At 39.6% G+C, this 24,392-nt stretch overlaps 1 protein-coding gene across 1 annotated transcript in view; it reads right to left on the bottom strand.

Moving 5' to 3' along the window:
• The window catches only part of RAD50 (RAD50 double strand break repair protein), a 66,322-nt gene extending 47,610 nt beyond the window's left edge, over positions 1 to 18,712 (bottom strand). The window contains exons 1-5 of the mRNA XM_016197114.2: positions 18,326 to 18,712; positions 16,175 to 16,258; positions 14,165 to 14,316; positions 6,681 to 6,866; positions 6,144 to 6,348 (exon numbers count right to left, since the gene is read on the bottom strand). Of these exons, the coding sequence (XP_016052600.1) occupies positions 6,144 to 6,348; positions 6,681 to 6,866; positions 14,165 to 14,316; positions 16,175 to 16,258; positions 18,326 to 18,454 (756 nt within the window). The 5' untranslated portion in view covers positions 18,455 to 18,712. The remainder of the gene's footprint in view (positions 1 to 6,143; positions 6,349 to 6,680; positions 6,867 to 14,164; positions 14,317 to 16,174; positions 16,259 to 18,325) is intronic.
• Between the last annotated feature and the right edge of the window lie 5,680 nt (positions 18,713 to 24,392).

Raw genomic sequence — 24,392 nt, forward strand, 5'->3', positions numbered from 1 at the left:
GAGGGAATCTGTAAAAATGGCAAAGCATGAATTATAGTGCAGTAGTGAAATAAAGCTATCCCTGGATGGCTGCTGGGAAGATGATTTGACCAAAGTTTATGTTGAGTTCTATGATGGGAAGAATTCTCATATATCAGAGCTAAAAAAAGAGACTTTGGAAATTATCCACTTAATAAATATCTACTGACCCACCTGCTATGTGCCCACAGGCACTAGACTAGGCTCTGAGGATACAGAGAATAAGATTAAACCCTTGGAGAACTAATCAAATTAAACAAAGAAATTTACAAACACCTCCATGTTTACTACAGCCTTAGAATCCTGGCACCACTCAATAAATATCAGGTGTCATCACAGTCCTATCTTGACATATTTCCTATACAAATGCTATACTTCAGCTATATGAATTTCCTTGATAGTGTTGAAAGGCAGCTTGCATTTTACTGTCCCTATGTCTCTAGTTACCTACTCATTTATGGTTTAAAAAATCATACCCCAAATTCAGTCCCATAAAATCCTTTCTGGTTACCTCAGAGCTTACAGCTCTTATCTTTTTCTGACTTATGTGTGCTTGTCATCTTTCCAACCAGGATGCTCCTAAAGAAAATAAAATGGGTTCCAATATGTTGGTAATTACTGCAGTACCTACACACAGTTATCAGGACAATTCATCCAGACCAGCCGGCATGGCTCAGCGGTTGAGCATTGACCTATGATCCAGGAGGTCATGGTTCGATTCCCAGTCAGGGCACATGCCTGGGTTTCCGGCTTGATCCCCAGCAGGGGGCATGCAGGAGGCAGCTGATCAATGACTCTCATCACTGATGTTTCCCTCTCTCTCCCCCTCTCCTTTCCTCTTTCTGAAGTCAATAAAAACATATTTAAAAACAAACAACTCATCCTAAAATATAGCATACTGTCATTCTTTTGTCATTCTAAACCCATTAGCGCTTCATAATCTGACTGCAATTCTTCTCTCACTCCTTTTACTGATTTACTTAACCCAGGCTCTTCCTCACACAATCCTGTTTTGATAAGCTTGTATGTGTGAATATATACATATATACATGTGACTATATGTACCTACGTATTATATATATATGGGGAAAAAAAAGCTGTTGGTTGGATGCATCTGGGAGGTCAAAGACAAGGAGTAGGAAAAACATCTCTTACTTTAAATTAATATTCTCTGTAATTTTTTTCATTGTGAGCATATATTACTTTTAAAGAAAAAATGAAGATTTTTGAGTGCTATGAACATTCTTATACAAGTTTTTGTGCAGATGTATGTTTTAATTTCTTTTGGGTTTAGGATACTTCAGAGTAAAATGGCTGGGTCATATGGTAACTCTGTTCAACATTTTGAGGAACTTGAACTATTTTCCAAAGTGGCTATACCATTTTACATTCCCACCAGCATGTATGAAGGTTCCAATTTCTCCACATCCTCACCAACATTTGTTTTTCTGATTTATACTCATTTCAGTGGGTGTGAAGTGGCATCTCATTGTGATTTTGATTTGCATTTCCTGATGAATATTGTTGTCAAGCATCTTTTCATATGTTCATTGGACACACATATATCTACTTTGGAGAACTACCCAGATTCCTTACCCGTTTTCAAATTGTTATTCATTTTTTATTACTGAGTTATAAGTGTTATTTTTATGTTCCAGATACAAGTCCCTTATCAGATATATGGCTTGCCAATATTTTCTCCCATTTTGTGGGTTGTCTTTTTGCTTTCTTGATGGTATATTTTGCAGAACAGAAGTTTTTTATTTTGATGAAGAACAATTTACCTGTTTTTTCTCACTTATGCTGCAGGCACTGTCTTTTAGCTCCTAGAGAATGTGTGTTCCAAACTATATCATTCATATAGCTCTTTACTTCTTTGTAATCAATCTTTTAAAAGAGTTTCCTTGTTTCTCCAACTAGGTTTTAAGTTCTTTAAAAAGCAAGGTCCAAGTCTTTACCTTCCTCATCACCAAGAGCACCTGGCATAGTGCTATGCACAAAACAACAAATATTTACTAAAGAATGCATTAATATTCATGGGTATTGAGAGAGAAACAAAACCAAAGTTTTCTAGTTTACAATTCAAAGATTTATAACAGTATTCATAGGTGAGTTTTTAAAAACCAAATCAGTAATTTTTAAATGGCTTTTCAAAAACTACTATCTGAAACTTAGAAAATGGCTATTTTCAAGAATGTTCTTACCTATTTAGACTAGGAATACCTCAAGGGAAAGTCCTCATTATACCTGTAGCCCCAAGCATAGTATGCCCTTGCACACAGGAAACAGCTAAATGCTTATGAAATGAATAAATGGGATTTTCTTAAGGTGTTTTTATAAGCCAAAGAGTTTAGAAAGCTATACTCACTGAAAATACAATTATGCATCACTTAACAAGGGGGATATGTTCTGAGAAATGCATTAAGTGATTTTTGTCACTATGCAAGTATCAGAGTGGCATACCCTGCTACATACCTAGGCTCTAAGGTATAGCCTATTGCTCCTAGGCTACAAATCTGTGCAGCATGTTACTATACTGAATATTGAAGGCAATAGTAACACAATGGTATCTGTGTATCTAAACACAGAAAAGGTACAGTATAGTTGAGTCTTAAACAACACAGGTTTGAATTGCATAGGTCTACATATACCCACCTCCATGAATGGAGCTTGCTGGACTGGAAGTTGCTCTGGGTGAATGAATGAGTGGTGAGTAAATGTGAAGGCCTTCAACATTACTATACACTTCATAAATTAATGTAAACTTCATAAACAATGTACACTTAGGCTATATTAAATTAATAAAAAGCATTTTTCTTTCTTCAAGTTAACCTTAATTTACTGTAACTTTTTTACTTTGTAAATTTTTTAAAACTCTTCTGTAATAACACTTAGCTTAGAATACATATTGCACAATTGTACAAAATTTTTCTTTCTTTATACCCTTATTCCATATATTTTTCTACTTTTAACATTTTTAACTTTTTAAACCTTTTTTGGTTAAAACCTAAGACACAAACACACACATCAGCCTCGGTTAGTATCACTGTCTTCCACCTCCACATCTCATCCTACTGGAAGGTCTTTAGGGGCAATAACATGTGTGGAGCTGTCATCACCTATGGTAGCAATGCCTTCTTCTGGAAAACCTCCTAAAGGACCTGCCTGAGGATCTTAAGTAGGTGTAAATCTTTTCAGAAATATGTCCCTGGTGGTTTGCTTGGTTCCTTTCTTTTTCTCATCATAGATTTGCTTGTAAACAGATAATGCACCATGAACATTTATTTCTCTCTACTAATGAAAACCTTTCAGTGTTAGGATCCATGTTATTACACTTTTTAAGGAACCAGCTGAGAGCTGCAAAAGCTTCTGCTAAAGCCTTCACTATGAATTTTCTTGGGGTTTCTTTTTCTTCTCCTGCAGTTTTCTTTTCTAGTGCTTCTTCTGCTATGTGTTCCTGTTACAGTTCTAACAACTCATTAGTCAATTCCTCAGGAACCACTTCTAAGAGCTCCTCTATATTGTCCTTATCTGCACCCAGGTTAAAATTGTGAGCTATCTCAACCATGGCCTTGTTGATTTTGTAACCTTCTTATCCTGGCAACTTCTTAGAAGTCATGGATGAATCCTTTAAATGTCTTCTTCCAGATCCGATTCATACACGCCTCCTTGGTGACATCACCCCAAGCTCAAGCCTTGATGCAGTCAACAAATGTAATTCTTTCAGAATTTCATCAGTGTCCTCCTTAGTTGCAGCAGTAGCCTGGGCAAAGGTCCTCCTCAGGGAGAAAGGCCTTAAAGCTGCTATAACTCCTTGATCCATTGGTTAGATCATACAGGTGGTGTTTGGAGGGAAAACCACCACTTTGATATTGTGATGAAGATCACCAAGAGGAGGATGTCTGAGAGCACTATCAGCAATAAGTAAAATCGTGATAGGTCTATGTTATTCTCCAAACACTACTTCTCAATTTTGTGGGCTCAGCAATTCAGGAGGGCATTTTGGGTCCTCTAGGACTTCTTCGAACTCCTGTAATATACTGGCAGTTTGTGCTTACTGATATGCTTGTAGGCCCTGGGGTTCTCACTGTGTCAGATCACAAAGGGTTTCAATCTGCTGCCTGAAACACTGGACCCAAATAAGACTATTATTATGTCCTTAAAAGCCTTGAGACCTGGCATTGACTTGGTCTCCTTATGGATAAAAGTCCTTTCAGGCATCGATTTCCAGAATAGGAAGGTTTCATCCATACTGAATATTTGCACTGGCAAGTAATTTTCCTCCACAATCAACATCTCTAAAATTTCCAAAAATTCTTCAACTGCTTTCACATCAGCACCTGCAGACTCACCACTCACTTTCACATTATGGAGTGAATAACTATTTTTGAATACAGTGGCACCTCAGTTTTCGAATCTCTGCTGACAAACATTTCTGTTTACGAAGGTTGTAAACCCGGAAGGAAATGCTTCGGTTTTCGAACATGCCTCAGAAGTTGAACATGCCACATGGCTTCTGCTGAGTGCAAGATCCTGAGGCCTAGCTGTCGGCTGTTATCCCTTGGTTTTCAAACGTTTCAGAACTCAAATGGTCTTCCTGAATGGATTACATTTGAAAACTGAGGTACCCCTATAGTTTAAACTACCCACAGCTAGCAGTAAATTCAACATCAGAGTAGGGTCCAGCCTTTTCTTTCAACATCACAATCTTTTTGCTTTGGCTGTGATCATCTTGGTTCTGAGAGGGATACACTTCTGTGTCTGCGCTTCAATTCAGGTCATGTCTGAGGTAGGCCCCTTTTTATGAGACTGACGCACTACCTACTGCACTAACGAGGCACCTATCCCCTTTTTAAATTTTTGTTAGTCTCGTTGCCTTCAATGAAGCAGATCCTTTAATAGTTTTCATCACTTTGCTCTTGTTCTTTACGATTGTAGCTATGGTCGCCCGGCTAACGTGGCTCAGCAGTTGAGCATCAACCTATGATTCAGGAGATTGTGGTTCGATTCCCGGTCAGGGCACATGCCCTGGTTGTGAACTTGACCCCCAGTGGGGGCCATGCAGGAGGCAGCCAATCAGTGACTCTCATCATTGATGTTTCTCTCTCTCTTTCCCCCTCTCCCTTCCTGTCTCTGAAATCAATATATATATATAGTAGCTATGGTGGAATGAGGCATGTCTGACTGAAGAGCAATGACTATCACTGATTTTCCACCTTTGTAGTTCTTAACCACTTTTAATTTCATTTCTAGGTCAATCCCTCAATGTGGCCTCTTAATGGCAACATTAGCAGTGAATTATGTACATGTAGAGGCCACGTTGAACAAAATAACATGATATTAAATCAAGCACGAGAGACACAGTAAAAAACAGATGTATGAAACTACTGACAGTGTAACGAGACATACTGTTTTACAGGAAAAAATTTTTATAAGTAAAAAGAGTACACTCTAAAATAATGATAAAAAGTACAGTGTAGTAAATACATAAAACAGTAAAATAGTTATTACCATTATCAAGTATTATGTGTTGTACATAACTGTATGTGTTATACTTTTAGTATCACCACAAACCCATGAGTACTGCACTGTGTTGTGACATTAGGATGGCTACAAAGTAACTAGTCAATAGGAATTTTTCAGCTCCATTATAATCTTATGGGACCACCGTCATATACATGGTCTGTTGTTGACCAAAAAATCATTATGTGACTTATGACAGCATATCAACATGCTATGTATCAATTCCAAAATGTGTGCAATGTCAAGAACATCCCACAAATTATAAAAATTCCCTCGAAAGATTGGTCAATTAAAAAAAATTACCCTGAAGAATACAGAACTATACAGTTGGGCCATTACACTGATAATTAACAACTAGGGATCTACATTACTAACTTAGTATGATGATATAAATTTCCTTACTCTCAAAACCAAGGTGTTTGGGCAATTTTAAAACTAACCATCTAACACAGACCCAAGACATTATACCATACATTATATAGTCTGATGATGTTTTCATGAAATCTATGTATCATTCAAATTAATAAAAAAATAAAGTGCTTTAGGGGTGAGTGCTACCATGGTAAAAGGTGACTTTCTCAGCATGCAAGAAATCAAATTACCTTCAGTGGATCAAGTTCATTATCATAGGATTTGACAATTTCCTTTGAAGCTGTTAACTGGGCTTCCTTACTAGTAATCTGATTGCGGATCTCACAAGCTTTTTCCTTATTTTGCTTCAGATATTTTAGTTCTGTTTGACATTCTTTTACTTTCTGACCTTGTGTTTGGCGTACCTGCCGAAGTGTTTCCAAGGCTTTAATGTACCTTTGAAGATATTAAATAAAAATAAAATTTCTGGCTAAGTAAATGATAGTATATTCATACAATGAAATATTATGCAGTCATTAATAACTTAGAAAATGCTTATGACATAATGGTAAGTGAAAAAGTTACATATACACTGTCAACTAGGTAGTAAATAAACATGCCCAGAAAGAAAATTGAAAGAAGTATGACCATTGGTTGCTACCGAGTGAGAAGTAATAATTAATGACATTTTTGCTTTTAAAACTTTATCTTTAAAAAAAGAAACATCCATATTACAACCATGGCTCAATAATTTAATGGGCTACAGAGTCTAATTAAATGTTACAAACCTTGTTGCCGAAAAAATCTCATCAAATTTTTGCTTCAAAGCCTTTCCTTCACTTAAAGGCCAATTAGAATCTTCTTGATGACAGAAAATGACATTATTTAGGACAGACTTGGAAACCCCAAGAGAACTTATCATCTCTCGGTCAATTTCTGCACATTTAGAGCTGAGACTGACTTTTTCACCATGCCTATAGAAAATGAAAATTAAGAATTTATGTAAAATTACATCCAGTTGTACCTATTCTATTGCTTAATCAATCCTTTATTCTGTACTTGTAAAAAAAAAAAAAAAGTCCACTCATTCATCCCCCTACAATAGCTTCCTCATACTAAAATGTATTCTGAAATAATCAGTAGTTCACTGAGAAAAAAAGTACATAAAACTGTGTGGTACAGAAAAAGATGCAAGAATTTTGTTTTCACATATTTGGGCTTTTAAATATAATCATTTAAAATATTTATAGACAATACATAGAAAAAAATAAACTATCTCCCATCCTTATAATTTAAAACTAAGGAAAATAAAGAGACTTAAAAGAATAAAACAAAACATGATAATAATCCACAGACCAGCAAAGGTGCCTTAAACAAAAACATCTAAAGACTATGTAATTTAGATGAGGGGTTGGTCAGTAACAGGTAAAAGGAGAGTAAAAGCAAACAAACCTTAGTAGTACCCATCTAAGCAAATCCAGGGAGGATTCTTAATCAGAAGGCTTCAAGCTCTAGGGTCACACTGACAAAGCAATCCAATAGAGAGAACTGCCTCGAGGTTTTTAAAATGAGTTCCCTACATCAGTATACCCAGAACCAGGAGTATCCTTGCTCCTGGATTCCAAGAGATCTCTCAGTAGCTTTCAGCAGAAGGACAAATCTACCATTTTCTTTCACATCTTCTGTTCAATTAGAGCTAGTGTTAACAACTAGATTAGGTAGGCAAAGGCAGTGTCTGTCTTTCCTGTCAGTTATATATTCCAATATATATGTTTAAAATGTTACACTGAATGAACTGAGAATGTTTTGCAGGAGGATGGAATGGACACAGAGAGACCAGGAGGTTGTCACATTAGACCAGGAAAAGATGATGGTAGCTCAAACTGGAATGGTCATCACAGATATGGAAAGACTCAAAAGACATTTAGGTTAAATCCACAAGACTTGGTAATGGACTGAATATGAAGGGCAAGGAAGATGTCAAGACAGACTTAGGTTCTTGGCTTATATAACTAGATGGGTAGTGGTGTCATTCACTTAGAGAAGGAGAATTGCAAGAGGACTAGGTTGTGGGAGGTTTTTTAAGGGAAGTCAGGGGAAAGGATCATGAATTTGATATAGTTGAATCTGAGGTGTTTTTGAAACAACTGGTAGAAAATGAGAGAGGTGGTTAAGTCTATAAACAAGAGGTCTGGCCTGGAGACATAAATCTGTGAGTCACCTATGAATACACAGTAATTTGAACAATAGATATGAAGGAGATTATCTAAGAAGAGAATATAGAGAACAAAGAGGACCTAAGACTGAGTCTGTAGAGCTCCCACCTTTATTGGCTGGGTAGGGTGTGGCTGTAAGGGAAAGAAAGAGGGAACAGTGTTGTGACATGTCATGGAAGTCTAAAAATATGTTCAAATAAGAAGTGATTAACATCTACTAACATCTAGTCTTTACTGTGTAGTACACGGAACAATGGCCGTCCAAAAGTATCTATATTCTAATCCCTGGAGTTTGTGAATGTGTTAGGTTACATGGCAAAGGGAATTAAGATTACACGTGAAATTAAGGTTGCCCATCATCTGACGTTAGAATAGATTATTCTGGATTATCTGGGTGGGGCCAGGGTAATGAAAAGAGTCCTTAAATTTGGGAGAGGGAGGCAGAAGAGGAAGTTAGAGTGATGGGATAAGAATTCTGTCCACTGTTGCTGGCTTTGAATATGGAGGAAGAGGGCCATGAGCTAAAGAATGTGGGTAGCCTCTAAAAGGTGGAAAGAGCAAGGAATAGATTGTTTCTTAGAGCCTCCAAAAAGAAACATAGCCCTACCAACACCTTGATTTTAGGTCAGTGAGACCCAATTCAAACTTCTAAATTACAGAACTGTAAGATAGTGTGTTGCTTTAAGATACTAAGTTTGTGGTTACAGCATGTTCATAGAAAACTAATACATGAACTCTTAATACATATTAAGCATTTTATATGCATTAACTCAACCCTTACATCTTTCTTAACATGTATACATTGATAATGAATCCCTATTTTACAAATGAAAAAAAAAAAGGCTCACTCCATATGAGGTCTATTTTGGTATAACAATAGCATTTAACACAGAAGTTATTAGTGACCTTAGCTGGAGCTGTTTGAGTAGAGGGAGGAACCAGAGAAGGCATGAGGAGAAAGTGAAGAAATGGAAACAGTGAATGTGAATAATTTTTCTGAGACAATTGGCTGTAAAAGGGGAGAAGGAAACAGTAACTGGAGTGGAATGAAATCGAAGGTATGTCAGAGACCTGAGCTGCTTAAAAGCCAATGAAAAGAACCTGCCTGGGAAGCTAGTGGCTAGTACAGTGCCTCTAGCACATAAAAGATGCTACCCGTTACTGGTTAAATAAAGGGATTATTTAATTAGTTTAACAAATAAATAAAAAAATAAATGAAAGGAAGGGTAAGACAATATACAGTTAAGTAATTTGCTCAACAAAGATAAAGCCTTAAATCCAGTGTGGCCTAATTCCAAAATCTATACTCACTACAAGATGACAACTGTTCTAACAGAATGTTAACAGTTGAAATGGACAAACTATTCCTCTTTCCTACCTGTCTACTTCTCATTTCACCCATCCTTACACAATACTAGCATTTTTTCATTCAATCTCTATTTGACCGATTATTCATCTTTAATTCAGCAACTGTTCATAAATTACTCAAAAGAATGGAGCATCATCACAAAACCTTTAATGGGATCATTCTGTTTAACTGGTAAATTGTAATCAAATAAAAAATGAAATGGTGACAATGGGTGAGGCTGTGCATGTGTAGGGACAGAGAATATACAGGCACTCTATTTTCTGCGCAACTTTGCTGAGAAGCTAAAATTGCTCTAAAAAATAGTCTGGAGAGAAACAAGATGACAGCATAGGTAACGGATGCACCCGCCAACTCCCACAACCACATCAAAATTACAACTAAAACACAGAACTACCATCACTCAGAGCCTCCTGAAACCTGGATGAACAGAAGCCCTACAACCAGGGAACTGAAAAAGCACTGAGACCGGTAGAAGGGGCAGAGACACGGGTGGATCGAGGCTGAATTGGACACCCGCCGAGGGCCCACACCCGGTGCTTCGGTTTAAACCCAGGAGGGAATCTCGGCGGTGGCGATTTCCAGAGGAGCGAGGGGTCCCAGCCCCACAGCAGGCCCCCAGCCCAGGGCTCCAGGCCTGGGAAGAGACATCCCCACAACTCCGGGCTGTGAAACCAGCGGGGACTGTCGCTGAGGGTCGCGGAGACTGAGGGAGGCCCAGCAGCTCCTCTTAAAGGGCCCGCGCACGGACTCACTCAGACGCTCCCTCTGAGCCCAGCGCCGGGCAGCAGCTTGAAAGGAACCTGGGACAGTTAGGGAGGAACTAGCCTGACTGAAAATGGGGAGAGACGTGGAGGGGCAGCTTTCTCCCAGGCAGAAGGGCTGGCAGAGGCCGTTGCATCTTTGGTGAATCCTCCCTGCACAGAGCCTGCAGGCAGGCGCCATATTTGAATCGCCAGCACCTGACTCACACCTTTGGCACCACCCCCGGGTGATTCCCGGAGGCCCCGCCCCTCCCCACCTGCAGCTCATCCGGGCCATTTCCAGGGGCTTTTCTGTGCAAGTGGCATCTCAAGCCTCATGCTTAGGACTTTCCTAAAATCTCTCAAACAAGCAGCAGTGGGCCCCAGCGTGCCCCATACAGCTTGATAAGTGGCCCCAGGCCTGACACTAGTGGCAGCCTGCATTGGTTCATAGCTTGGCATCTCCTGGACAACGCCAAGCCCAGCACAGGTAGCAGCCAACTACAGGTTGCTGTGTAGCTCATGCTGGGTGGCCCTGGGCAAGGCCCTGGCAGAGGCTGACTCTGCACCTCCCCAGAGGCCCCAGAGACAGTGCACCTGGTGGTCAGACTCAACCACGCTGGATGACAACCCTACCACATCCATAAGTGGCACACTCAAGGGGCACACTTGGTGAACACCAAAGCTCCACTGAAGTAAATCCTGCTCCATAGGGGTGTCTCCAGCACAGCAGCTCTTTGGCTGTAGTTGCAGCTGGTCCTCACAGCTGACTGGCAGGGGGTTAATTCCTCCCAGTGACGCCAACAGCAACCAAGGGTCAACTACAACAGGACAGTGCACACAGCCCACACGGGGGAGCACCTAGAAGGCCCAGCTCAGGTGACTGGGGAGGCTGAGCCACTGGACCCTACAGGACACCTACTACACAAAGCCACTCTACATATTCCATAGCAGCTCTACCTAATACATAGAAACAAACACCTGGAAGCAGCCAAAATGTGGAGGCAAAGAAACATGTCACAGGAGGAGAAACAAGATGGTGGCGAGGTAACAGCTGCACCCGCCGCTTCCGCAACCACATCAAAATTACAACTAAAATACAGAACCACCATCACTCAGAGCCTCCTGAAATCTGGCTGAACAGAAGCCCTACAACCAGGGAACTGAAGCAGCACCGAGACCGGTAGAAGGGGCGAAGATGCGGCGGATCGGGGCACAAACAAAGACGCGACCACAGGCCCACACCCGGTGCCGCTAGTTAAGCCCGGGAGGGAATCTTGGTGGCGGCCGGCGGTTTCCTGTAGGAGGGAGGGGGTCCCAGCCCCACAGCAGGCCCCCAGCCAAGGGCACCAGGGCCGGGAAGAGACATCCCCACAACTCCGGGCTGTGAAACCAGTGGGGACTATCGCTGAGGGTCTCAGAGGCTGCGGGAGCCCCAGCAGCTCCTCTTAAAGGGCCCCGCACATGGACTCACTCAGACGCGCTCCCTCTGAGCCAAGCACCGGGCAGCAGCTTGAAAGGACCTGGGAGACTTGGGGAGGAACTAACCTGCCTGAAATCCGAGCGAGAGGTGCAGGGGCAGCTTTCTCCCAGGCAGCAGGGCTCACCGAACACAGCCAGCAGGCAAGCAGGCGCCATATCTAAATCGCCAGCACCTGACTCACACCTTTGGTCCCGCCCTGGTGATTCCCGTAGGCCCCACCCCTCCCCACCTGCAGCTCATCCGGGCCATTTCCGGTGGCTTTACTGTGCAAGTGGCCTCTCGAGCCTCACGCTTAGGACTTTCCTAAAATCTCTCAAACAAGCAGCAGCGGGCCCCATACAGCTTGATAAGTGGCCCCAGGCCTGGCACTAGTGGCAGCCTGTATTGGTTCATGGCTTGGCCTCTCCTGGACACCTCCAAGTCCAGCACAAATAGCAGCCAACTTCGGTTTGCTGTGTAACTCATGCTGGGTGGCCCTGGGCAAGGCACTGGCACAGGCTGACTTTGCACCTCCCAGGAGGCCCCACAGACAGTGCACCTGGTGGTCAGACTCAACCACACTGGATTACAACCCTACCACATCCACGAGTGACACGCTCAAGGAGAACACTTGGTGAATACCAAAGCTCCACTGAAGGAAATCCTGCTTCACAGGGGTGTCTCCAGCACACCAGCTCTCTGGCCATAGTTGCAGCTGGTCCTCACAGCTGATTGGTGTGGGGGTTAGTTCCTCCCAGTGACACCAACAGCAACCAAGGCTCTACTACAACAGGACAGTGCAGACGGCCCACACAAGGGAGCACCCAGAAGGCCCAGCTCAGGTCGCTGGGGAGGTTGAGCCACTGGACCCTATAGGACACCTACTACACAAAGCCACTCTACATATTCCAGGAGACATAGCAGCTCTACCTAATACATAGAAACAAACACCTGGAAGCAGCCAAAATGCAGAGGCAAAGAAACATGTCACAAAGGAAAGAACAGAAGAAATCTCTAGAGAAGGAACTAAATGAAATAGATCCACGCAAGCTAACCAAGTTCAGAATAATGGTTATAAGGATGCTCAAGGATATTAGAGTATGACGAAAATAATTGAGAAAATCGATGACATAATAAAGGACCAATTTGAAATGAAGGCTATATGAACTGAAATGAAGAATAATTTACAGGGAATCAACAGTAGAGTAGAGGACGCTGAGAATAAAGTCAGCCATTTGGAACATGAGGAAACAAAAAACACCCAACCAGAAGAGCAAAAAGAAAAAAGATTCCAGAAATAGGAAAATAGCATAAGGAGCCTCTAGGACAACTTCAAGAGGCCCAACATTCGTATTATTGGGGTGCCAGAAAGGGAGGAAAGAGACCAAGAAATTGAAAACCTATTTGAAAAAATAATTCCAGAAAACTTCCCCTACTTGGGAAGGAAACAGACTTACAAGTCCAGGAAGCACAGAGGGTCCCAAACAAGAGGAACCCAATGAGGCCGACAGCAAGACACATTATAATTAAAATGCCAAAGGTTAAAGACAGAGAATCTTAAAAGCAGTAAGAGAAAAGCAATTAGTTACCTACAAGGGAGCACCCATATGACTGTCAGCTGATTCCTCAACAGAAACTTTGCAGGCCAGAAGGGAATGGCAAGAAACATTCAAAGTGGTGCAAAACATGGAACTACAACCAACATTGCTCTACCCAGCAAAACTATCATTTAGAATTGAAGGTCAAATATAGAGCTTCACTGATAAGAAAAAGCTAAAGGAGTTCATCACCACCAGACCAGCACTACAGGAAAAGTTGAAGGGTCTTCTTTAAGAAGAAGCTAATGAACAAAAGAATCTGACAAACTAAATAGATCCAGAGACACTGACGCATGCAACAGACGATCATATTTCAGAGAGAAGAGGGAAGGGGGTGGACGCTGGGAAGAGATTAACCAAACAAGTTATATGCATATATGCATAACCCATGGACACAGTTAATAACAGGGTGAAGGCCCAGCCGGGTGTGGCTCAGCGGTTGAACGCTGACCTAGGATCCAGGCGATCGGGGTTCAATCCCGGTCAGGGCACATGCCCAGGTCGTGGGCTCAGTCAATGACTCTCTCATCATTGATGTTTCTGTCTCTCTCTCTCCCTCTCCTTTCCTCTCTCTGAAATCAATAAAGATATATTTAATAAATAAATAAATAAATAAATATAACAGGGTGAAGGCCTGGGGAGGGGGTGGGAGAGAAGTGGAGGGGGTCAATTGGGGGGAAAAAATGGGACACCTGTAATACTCTCAACAATGAAGATATATTAAAAAAATAATAATAATAAAAAAATAAAAACTTGTACCAAATTAAATAAATAAAGTCTGTTAAAAATATTAAACGCTCCCCTAAAATAAGCTTAAATAGGAAAAACCACAAAAAAACAAAAGGACAGAAAATGAACAGATAATCAAATATAAAATAAACACCTACTTTGTTCTAGTAATGACTCCTTCCAGGGTTTTAAATTCTGTCTTTTTGCTTTTCTGAGTACACACCATAGATCTCTGCACAGCTATAAGTTCTCCATTCACATCACGGAACTGCAGACGAATCTGGGCTCTAACATCTGTTTCTTGAGCAACCTTTCAAGGTTAAATAGAAAAAAAAAAAGCTACCTTAATAAGCATTAGAACATTAGTTCTGAAAGAAAAGATATAAACAATCTTACTGAAAATGAGAGTTCAAAAAGAATTTAATTTTACTGTTAAATTGATTTATTAAAATTACATATCCCCCTTCATTATTCAGCATCATTAAGACATCATTAAGGTATGTGATTTTTCAAATAAATAAATTTTAGTTTTTTTAAGCACCAAAAGCATTTAAAAAAATATTTTCAAAACAATTACAAGGCAATAGAAAAGCAGAAACACAGTATACATAATTTTCCCCTGGAACCACTTGAGAGTTAGTTGCTGATCTCTGTCCCATCACCAGTATTTCCTAGAAAACAAGGTCATTTTCAATCATAAAAATCAGGAAATTGATATTGATATATAACTACCATATAGTCCTCAGATTCCATTCAAGTTTTGGCAATTGTTCCAATATATCTTTTACAACAAAAAATCAGGTTTAGAAATATACATTGTTACTACACACTGTTCAGAATTACACATCATAGTCATGTCTCTTTCATTTCTTTCAGTTTGGAACAGTTCCTCAGATTTTCCTTGACTTTCATGCCTGATAATTTTGAAAATTATAGAATGTCTCCCCACATTTGACTTTAATATTTTTTTATGACTATAATCAGATTATGCATCTTTGGAAGGAATATTACAGAAGTGACGATTGTTCCTTTCATTGCATCTTATCTGATGCAGCATGATTTCAATTTATCTCATTACTAGGGGATGTTAACATCAATCTCTTGATAAAAATGGTATCTGCCAGGCTTCTGTACCATAAAGTTATTTTTTTCTACTTTGCTATTAATAACTATTGGGGGAGAAATATATTAAGATCATATAAATATCTCACACTTATCAAGCTTTCCTCCACAAATTTTAGCATCTAGTAATGTTTCTTACTTGAATGATTACTACGCTAGCTTTCGAATAGTAATTTTCTAGTTCGACTACTTCTCCTACATTTATTAGTTAAGATTCTACAAATTTCCAGTCAAGATGATGGAGTAGCTAAACACTGTGCCCACCTACTCCCATGAGCACATTAAAATTAGTAGTAAGTTTTAGAACAACCATCATTGAGAAACACATGAAGACCAGCTGAACAAAATTCCTATAACTAAGGATATAAAGAAGCCAAATTGAGACTGGTACGAGTGAGCAGGCTCGGAAGCAGCAGATCTCACACGCAAAGTCTACACTTAAGAATCAGGAGGGCCTGGCCGGCGTGGCTGAGCAGTTGAGCATCGACCTATTATCCAGGAGACTGCGGTTCGATTCCTGGTCAGGGCACATGTCCAGGTTTCAGGCTCGATCCCCAGCAGGGAGCGTGCAGGAGGCAGCAGATCAAAGACTCTCTCTCATCACTAATGTTTCTTTCTCTTTCTCTCTCTTTCTCTCTCTTTCTCCCTCCCTCCCTCCCTCCGTCCCTCCCTCCCTCTCTCCCCCTTCCTCTTTCTGAAATCAATAAAAACATTAAAAAAGAAAAAAAAAAAAGAATCAAAAGGGATATCTGGGCTGCAGATTAAGAACTCAATATAATTTTTTTAGTGACATGGGACTTTATAATATTAGTGGAAATAAACCTCAGAATACAAAATTCGAGTATAACTCAGCTGTGTAAAACAGTATGTAAAGGAGAAAATACATGAAAACGTAAACAAGGGTTTTCAATGGGTGCTAAGATTGTGTGGGTGACACTCATATCTCTTTATACTTTTCCATTACTAGGTTTCTACAATAAGCTGTTATCACTTTTATAATTACAAAAAATTATTTTAAAGGTACAAAGTTTTACTAGCACCTTTACCTTGGGATCATGAACAAATGTATTTCCTTTGGTTCCAGGAGGGAAATCTCCAGTACAAATATATTTTAGGCATTCAATGATGGTCTGAAAGAGAAAATTCTATTATTTAGTCATAAGAGAACTACAGAAGTTAATCATAAAATATTCATTATAAAAATATTACTTAGCCTGGCTGGGCATGGTGCAGCGATTGAGCATCGACCTAGGATCCAGGCGATCGGGGTTCGATTCCCGGTCGGGGCACATGCCCGGGTTGCGGGCTTGATCCCCGGTTGGGGGCGTGCAGGAGGCAGCCAATCAATGACTCTCTCATCATTGATGTTTCTCTCTCTCTCTCCCTCTCCTTTCCTCTCTCTGAAATCAATAAAGATATATTTAAAAAAAAAAAAAAATTATTTACCATAGAGACAATAAAGGATACAATCAGGTGAAATCTGACATAAAACCTGCATTATAGATATGATTAAGTATTAGAGAATAATTGCTGTAAGTTCACAGAAAAACTATATAATTAAGAAAGTATAATAAAATATTTGGGAAAAATTCTCTATTTCCAACTGAAACCATTTAAGCTAATTTAATAACAATGGCTAATGTAAAACATGGTCACCATAGTTAATAACACTATTGTATTGACTGAAATTTGCTGAACTTAAATGTTTTCACTAAAAAAGATAAATATGTGAGGTGATGGACTTGTTAATTAACTAGGTAGGGGGAATCCTTTCACCATTAGGTATCAAATCACCAGGATGTATACTTTAAGTATCTTATAATTTTCTGTGTGAATTATACCTTGATAAAAATGAAATTTTTAAAAAAGTATAAAACACCACCATCAAAAATAATGGTTAACAGTTGCATAGACCTTACTATGTACCAGATATTGTACTAACCACTTTTACATACAGTAACCGTTTAATTCTCACATTAATCCTAGGCTGTAGAAACTGTTTTTTATCTCCATTTTATAAATGAGGAAACTAAGGCACAGAACATTTAGGTCACTCTTGCACAGTCACACAGCTAATAAATGGTGAAGCAAAAAATTTGTATTCAGGTAGCCAGTGCTCATAAACACTATACTAGTCTCCTTTACAGTAGATCACTTAATACAAAGTTAGGTACATAATAGGCATTCAACAAGTATAACATTTTTACATAAAAGCAGACAAGAGTCAGGCATTCAGCTCTCAACACTAAACCTTCTCTTTCTCTATGCTCTTAACAAACCTTCATCTACTCTTCTCCCTGCTACACTGATACCTGCTTGCTTTTTCTGGATAGTCCAGATTTTTGGCTATAGTTTTTCCATAACTGCTTGCTATTTCAAGGCCCAACCTAAATTTCTAACTATTCCCAGAAGAAGTTTAAAAACACTACACTAAATAAGTTTTGCTCAAACTTTTTGACTAGGTAAGAGCATCCTACAAAACAGGCACACGTCGGAGATATTGCGGGCTTAGTTCCAGACCACCGCAATAACGCGAGTCATAAAAATTTTTTTTTTTTTTGATGGAGGGGTTTGCCTTAAGCTTGTTTAAAAAAAAACAACACACCACCACCCAAAAACAAACCACGCAGCGCCTGTTAAGAGCACTAAAGCCACGCGCAATAAAACGAGGTATGCCTGCAATCTTTCCATTTAACTAAGCTCTACCGCATCAGTTTCCTTCTAAAATTAAGCAATTTATTTCCCATTTATTATGCTTAGACAGTCGACATACTTGTAAACTCACGTATATTTTACAACTTTTTATGAAGTTCCTGTACTGAGAAAATTACCAGGGACTGCTATGCGTGGGAGCAAGGAGTTAAAAGCAGCAATACAGACAAAAGGGATTCTTGTAGGATTGAGCTCTCTGAGCGCCCGAGGCTGTAGCTCTGGGTCTCGTGGGATCCCCAAGTAAAGCTTGTCCGCCAGACAGGCCTGGACACCCTTAAGACGCTGGATCTGGTCGACTCCTAAAATCGCTGGCCACGCCCCGGGGCCGGGAAGTCACCCGGAGTAACAGGCACTTCCTGGGGCCCCAATAACGGAGCCCTAGGGACGCCTCTCGTCCTAGTCAGAGTTCTGAACTCTCCAGGTATTTTCTTCAGTTTCCTAAGATGCAGCGACCGGTAAACGGAAGGCGACTACTCTGGACTTACCGTCTTCCCCGCCCCATTGGGTCCAACCAAAATTGTGAGGGGACTGAAGAAAGTGATAATTTGCTTATCTTTGTCCTCTATTCCAAAGCTCCGCACGCCCATAATGCTCATCTTTTCGATCCGGGACATGTTTGTAAATGTTTCTTATCTCAACACCAGGGGCCTATAGCTCAGCAAGGTTTAGCGGTGAGGCCAGAGCGCGGCGAGCGCGGGCCGTGAGGCTCCAGGTGGGAGCGAAGGCTCTGGCTGCAACCCTTCCTCCCACACCGGCTTTCTTCTCAGCTGGAGGGCTAGAGCGGGTGAGGGTCGCCAGGGGATGCCCGCGGGAAATACAAAACACAGGCCGAAGGTGCCCAGGACTACGCCAACTCACGGATTCCCGCCCCGGCCGCTCCGCGGGTCACGTGAGCCGCTACGGCCTGCGTCATCCTGCACGTATTTATGCCGCAGGCCCGGGGCACGCTGGGAACTCGGAGGCCAGCGGTGCGCGCGCACCTCCGGCTTCCTGGACTAGTACCGACGTAGAGGGTTGGACGCTCTGCGGGTGGCCGCGGATTCCGGCTCCCTGCCCGGGTCGGGGCCGCACCGAGAGGCACTAACGCTAAGGTGAGACGAAGTCTTGTGACGGACAACGGTTCTCAAAGTGTGACCCCGGGAATGGAGGGAAGCGTGGTGTCCGCTAACATCAAAACGATTAAAAAAACAACTGAGACGTTATATGCCTTGTCTCCTCATTCGTTCCCAACGCAGTGGTTTCCAGTGATCACGTGACGTGTGGTGACGCCATCGCAATGGTGACTAACGGAATGTGTACTTGTATATTCTTGTGCTTTAAACAGAGTCTCAACTTTAATTTCTAATTGAGTAAGTACTTATAACTCTAGTTATAAATCACATAAAAGATCTTTGGAGATGTAGTGCAAAACACAGGGGATGCAGTCAGTGGTACTGGACAGGATCGCAGGATGACGGGGTGACTGGACTTAGTGTGGCGGTCGCGTCCTAAGGCATATAAATGTCGAATCACTATGTTGTACACCAGAAACTAATGTAATATTGTATGCCAACCATATTTCATAAAAATAAAAATTTAAAGCCCTTTGGGGTCCTCAGTAATTTTTTTAAGAGTAGAAAGGTGTTGACTAAAAGTCAAATGCTATAATAAAACCGTAAAATATGCAAATATAATACGAAGGAAATCCACTCCTATAAGTACAGACACAAGATAGAAACAGACACTTTCCAAAAAAGAAAGTTTCTGTTATGCAGGATGAGTAATGAGAGATCTACCGTACACCACAGTGCTTACTGTTAACAATACTATACTGTATACTTAAAATTTTGCTAACAGGGTAGATCTTGTTAAGTGTTCTTACAAAAAAATTAAAGAAGGTGGGGGAGGAACCTTTTGGAGGTGATGAATATGTTAATGTCACTGAGTGGAGCAGACTTACCTCCAGAGTCGTCATGCTGTATACACATTAACTATATACAACTTTTTATATGCCAAAAAAATTAAAGTAAAATAAGGGAAAGAGAAATTACCTTTCTCAAAAATGAGAATATTGTGGCCCTGGCCAGGTCACTTGGTTGGTTCGAGCGTCATCCGGATATGCCAGGGTTGCAGGTTCCATCTCCGGTCGGGGCACACGCAAGAAGCAACCAATGAATGCATAAAGAAGTGGAACAACAAACCGATGTTTCTCTCTCCCCCTCTCCCCCTTCCTCTCTCTAAAAGTCAATTTTAGAAAACGAGAATATTGCTTTTTGCAAACCAACTTAACGGAGGGATATCACAGGCAAGGCTGTATAGACAAAATTACGGAAACAGTAGTGGAAGACTTTAAAACTGAAACAAAAACTTTGGACTACTGAGATTAAAAAAATGTAGGAAACACTCTCCCATCACACACTCCTAAAATGATCATTTATAGAACTTAGTACATAAACTAAAAAAAAATTCAGGTCAAAGATGGAAGTGGGGAAGACCCGTGAATAGTGTCTTGATGTACCAAGTACAAAAATATGAAAGTGTCAGTTATTAGAGTACATACCTTAATTACCAATGGAACACAACATTGAAATTATACAGTAATGCCTTACGTAATCAACCAAATGGAATAAAACGACCCTAGATTAAAGCCCATTTTTTAATTAATTTTTTTTTTCTTTTTACGCAATACCAAAAAATTACTAAGAGAAGCTAAAGTAATGAATGTTTAGCATCTCTATTTGGCTGTACTTCTCACACACCGTTTTTCTCAGTGGGGCTTTCACAAAGTTTCTATAGAAGACTATTCAAAGTGGACTTTACTGGTGAGTTCATTATTTTCATACCTATTTTCTGTGGCTGATTGAAAGGAGATTCTCATCGTAGGATGCCAAACATTTAGTGAGGAAACTAGAACGTCTGATTTATGCTCTTTTGGTATTAACATAACAAAAGCTCATTTTAAAAAAATTAGGTTTACTGAAGCATAATTTACCTAGAGTAAAATTCACCCTTTCCAGGGTACAGTTCTATAAATTCTGACAAATGTAAACAGATGTGTAACCATCAAGACCACTTTTCCCCCATAACCACCATTTAAATAAATACTTGGATACATACTTGGGTGCCAGTAAGAAGAAAAAGCAAATCTATATTTTAACTTACCACTCCGGGTTGATGAAGATCTAGATATTTCTGAAAGCAATAAAAGAAAAACCCAGAAATGTAATTACCCTCACTTTTAAAAGAGAATTTTATGACTCAAAGTAACAAGAAATCAGCGATGACTGGGACAACCAGACATTACGCCTGCTCCTGTAATCTTAACATGAAGTACCTAACGTCACTTCTTACGCAGCTGTTTTTTTTTAAGGTTAAACTTTAATCACACCTTTAAATTTAACTTCTAGTTCACAAGAATTAAGGATTAAGCTAACAACACCATAAGGATGTTAAAGGCAAATCTGGAAGGTGGGATGTGCTGCAAAACACTAGCCAGGTTCTCTTTGTCATTAAAATGGAGATTTTAAAAGGCTTTTTCTTTTTTTTTTTTTTTAAGGACTGTTGCAAATTAAGGGATTTGAGTTACATGTCACCCAGATGCAACACATGGTCCTGGATTTGATCCTGGTTTGGACATAGAGATGTGAAGGGAATTAGGGGTACATGGGGAAACGTTTTCTGAATGTAGACTGCAAATTAAATGCTAAAAAGAATTATTGTTAATTTCAGTATATTAGATGTGATAACATTTTGCTATGTAAGAAAATGATAATTTTTTGAGGTACATATGGAAGTGTTAATGATAGTGTCATGCTTTCAATGAAGCTATGAATTTGAAGGGAAAAAATGGACCTGACAAGGTAAATTCCATTACGAAAATTTTCAACTTTGTAACAATAGGAAACAATAAAGCTAAGATAACTCTGGGAGGAAGGTGGAAAATATTTGCAATAAAAATGATTGATCCTTAAAATAAAAACTAAAAAGGCCAATCAGTCAAGTTCCCAGTTCTCAGCAAACTACTACTGAAAAATGTTTGGTTTCGCTTATATCATACTCAATGAAATGGAAAATAAAACTGCCATGAGATATTATCTTATACCTATTAGTGAACCTCTTTATCCTTATAATACTTAATATAAATTCTTTTTCTGGTATTGGTATTGCTTCATCAGCTTTATTTTGATTAGTATTTGTCCAATCTGTCTTTTTATCCCTTGATTTTCAACCTTTTAATGTCATTTTTCATCAAGTGTATCTCTTGAAAATAGCCGAGATGATTTTAATATAATTTTACAGTATCTTCCTTTTAATTGGTGAGTTTAATCTGTTCTCAGTTACCGTGATTCCTGATAAATTTGGGTGTATTTCTCATCTTCTTCTGTGCTTTTCTTTACTTCGTTTTCTCCTTTCCTGGTTTCTGGATTGATTAAGCTTCCTTTATTCCCATGTTTTATTCTACTGTCTTGGGACTTATACATTCAATTTCTGTTATTTTCGTGGTTACTTTTAAAAATTGTACATGCCTGTTTTGAAGTCTAAAGTTAGTATCTTTAGCATCCTCTCAAACAGTACAGTATCATAAAACGCACCAACTCTGATTACTCCTTCTGTCTCCTGCATTATCAGTTTAGTATGTTTTCTCATCATTGTCTTGAAACCCCCAAATGAATTCTTTTTTAATCCTCACCCGAGAATATGTTTTCACTGCTTTTCAGAGGGGGGGGGGCAGAGATTTGATTGGTTGCCTCCGGTTACTGGCCCTGACTAGGGCCAGGGACAGAACCTGCAACCGAGGTACATGCCCTTGACCGGGATCGAACCGGAGACCCTTTAGTCCACAGACTGATGCTCTAACCACTGAGCCAAACTGGCCAGGGCTAAAGAATTTGTTTTTAACCGACATTACTTATTTAGGTTTACCAAAAAGATTTGTCAGTCTTTTTTATTATCTCCACTTCTGGCATCATACCTTCCTTCTGGGGTCATTTCACTCATTCCATTAGCAAAACTATTAAGCCCTGTTGCTAAAGAGCCTTCAGGGAAAGAAGTCTACCCCACAGTGCTGATGTCAGGATTAAATAAAGTTATTTTTTGAAAGTGCTTTATAAATTGCAAAACACTGTAAAAATATAAGATATTTCTTTTTTGTACATTGAATATTTTCAGAGGGGTGATCTGGTAAAATGTAACAAAGCTAAAAAATTATCACGCAAGTAATTATCACGCAAGTTCCTTAGCATAAGGAAATGTTTTAGAAATGATACAATGAGTTTTCTAGTGGCATTGTTTATAATTGCAGAATACTGGAAACAACCCAAATGGTGGAATAAATTGTGGTACATCACTTTCACCTAATAGCAGGTAACCTTTAAAATAACCAATAGATACATGAAGTACTAATAAGCAAAAAAGATAAACACAAATGCATATATTCATTGATTACAACTCTGTAAAACTATATGTGTTAGTAAAGATTGGAAGAAGTCATAAAAAAACCTGATAGTTGCTAGGCCAAGGGGAAGACGTTCTGTGTTTATTTTCCTATAATGTTATTTATTCAATAAAAAATTATTTCAAACATATGTTTGAGGATTGAAAGGATGGAAGTTAGACTAAGGTCAAAAATGAGATACTATCATTTTACATTTAGTAACCTAGAGAATTCTGTGGCACGATGCCCAGGTGATTGATAAAAATCAGTTCATGGAAAAGTCATTTGACCTTAAATGACTATGCAGTTAGTAAAAACCACGGGTATCAGTTTTTAAAAACAAGTTGCCAATTTAGAAGCCAGTAATAGAGATAAAGGTTTTAGGGCAAAAGGATGGATGTTACCCACTAATACACCTTTTCAACACTATTCAAAGTCCTTTTTCTAAATTACATAATTACTAATAATTCTTAATTCTGCATACTGGTTACTAATTTCTTTCTGTTCTCCTAGAGTAATGTGGATTTAAAAAAAAAATACCATGGTAGTTCACGTTGGCTTGGTCTCTAGCTTAACCTTAAAGTTTTGTTCTATTTTTTTATTGGGAGACCTGTCACAGTTGCTTCTGTTCCTTCAGACTCCTTGAGTTTCATATTAATTTGTTCAACTAATACAACCAAGTGCCTGCTTATTTCTTTGGTTATTTATTCTACAAACATTAATTGAGTGCCTGTAATAGGCTGGTCCTTGAGAATCAAGAGATCGATTAAGTAAAATCCTTATTCTCAAGGGGTTCATAGTCTAGTGGTGAAGTCAATGACATTTATGGGATACAAAGTCTTCAACAATAATAGGAAAAACAATTACTAACTTTTTTCAACATGCAATGTTATTTTTTATCCTCATTTGAGGATATGTTTATTGATTTTAGAGAGAGAGGGAAACATTGATGTGAGAGAGAAACATTGATGGGCTGCCTCCCATTCGTGCCCCAATTGGGGATCAAACCCGAAACCCAGGTATGTGCCCTGACTGCGAATCGAACCTGTAACCTTACAGGGTGATACTCCAACCAACTGAGCCGTCCGGCCAGAGCTGCGGGATGTTATTTTTAATAAACTTTTTATTTTAAATAATTT

This window comes from Miniopterus natalensis, chromosome 4, assembly GCF_054644295.1.
Source record: "Miniopterus natalensis isolate mMinNat1 chromosome 4, mMinNat1.hap1, whole genome shotgun sequence".
NCBI classification, from domain to species: domain Eukaryota; kingdom Metazoa; phylum Chordata; class Mammalia; order Chiroptera; family Miniopteridae; genus Miniopterus; species Miniopterus natalensis.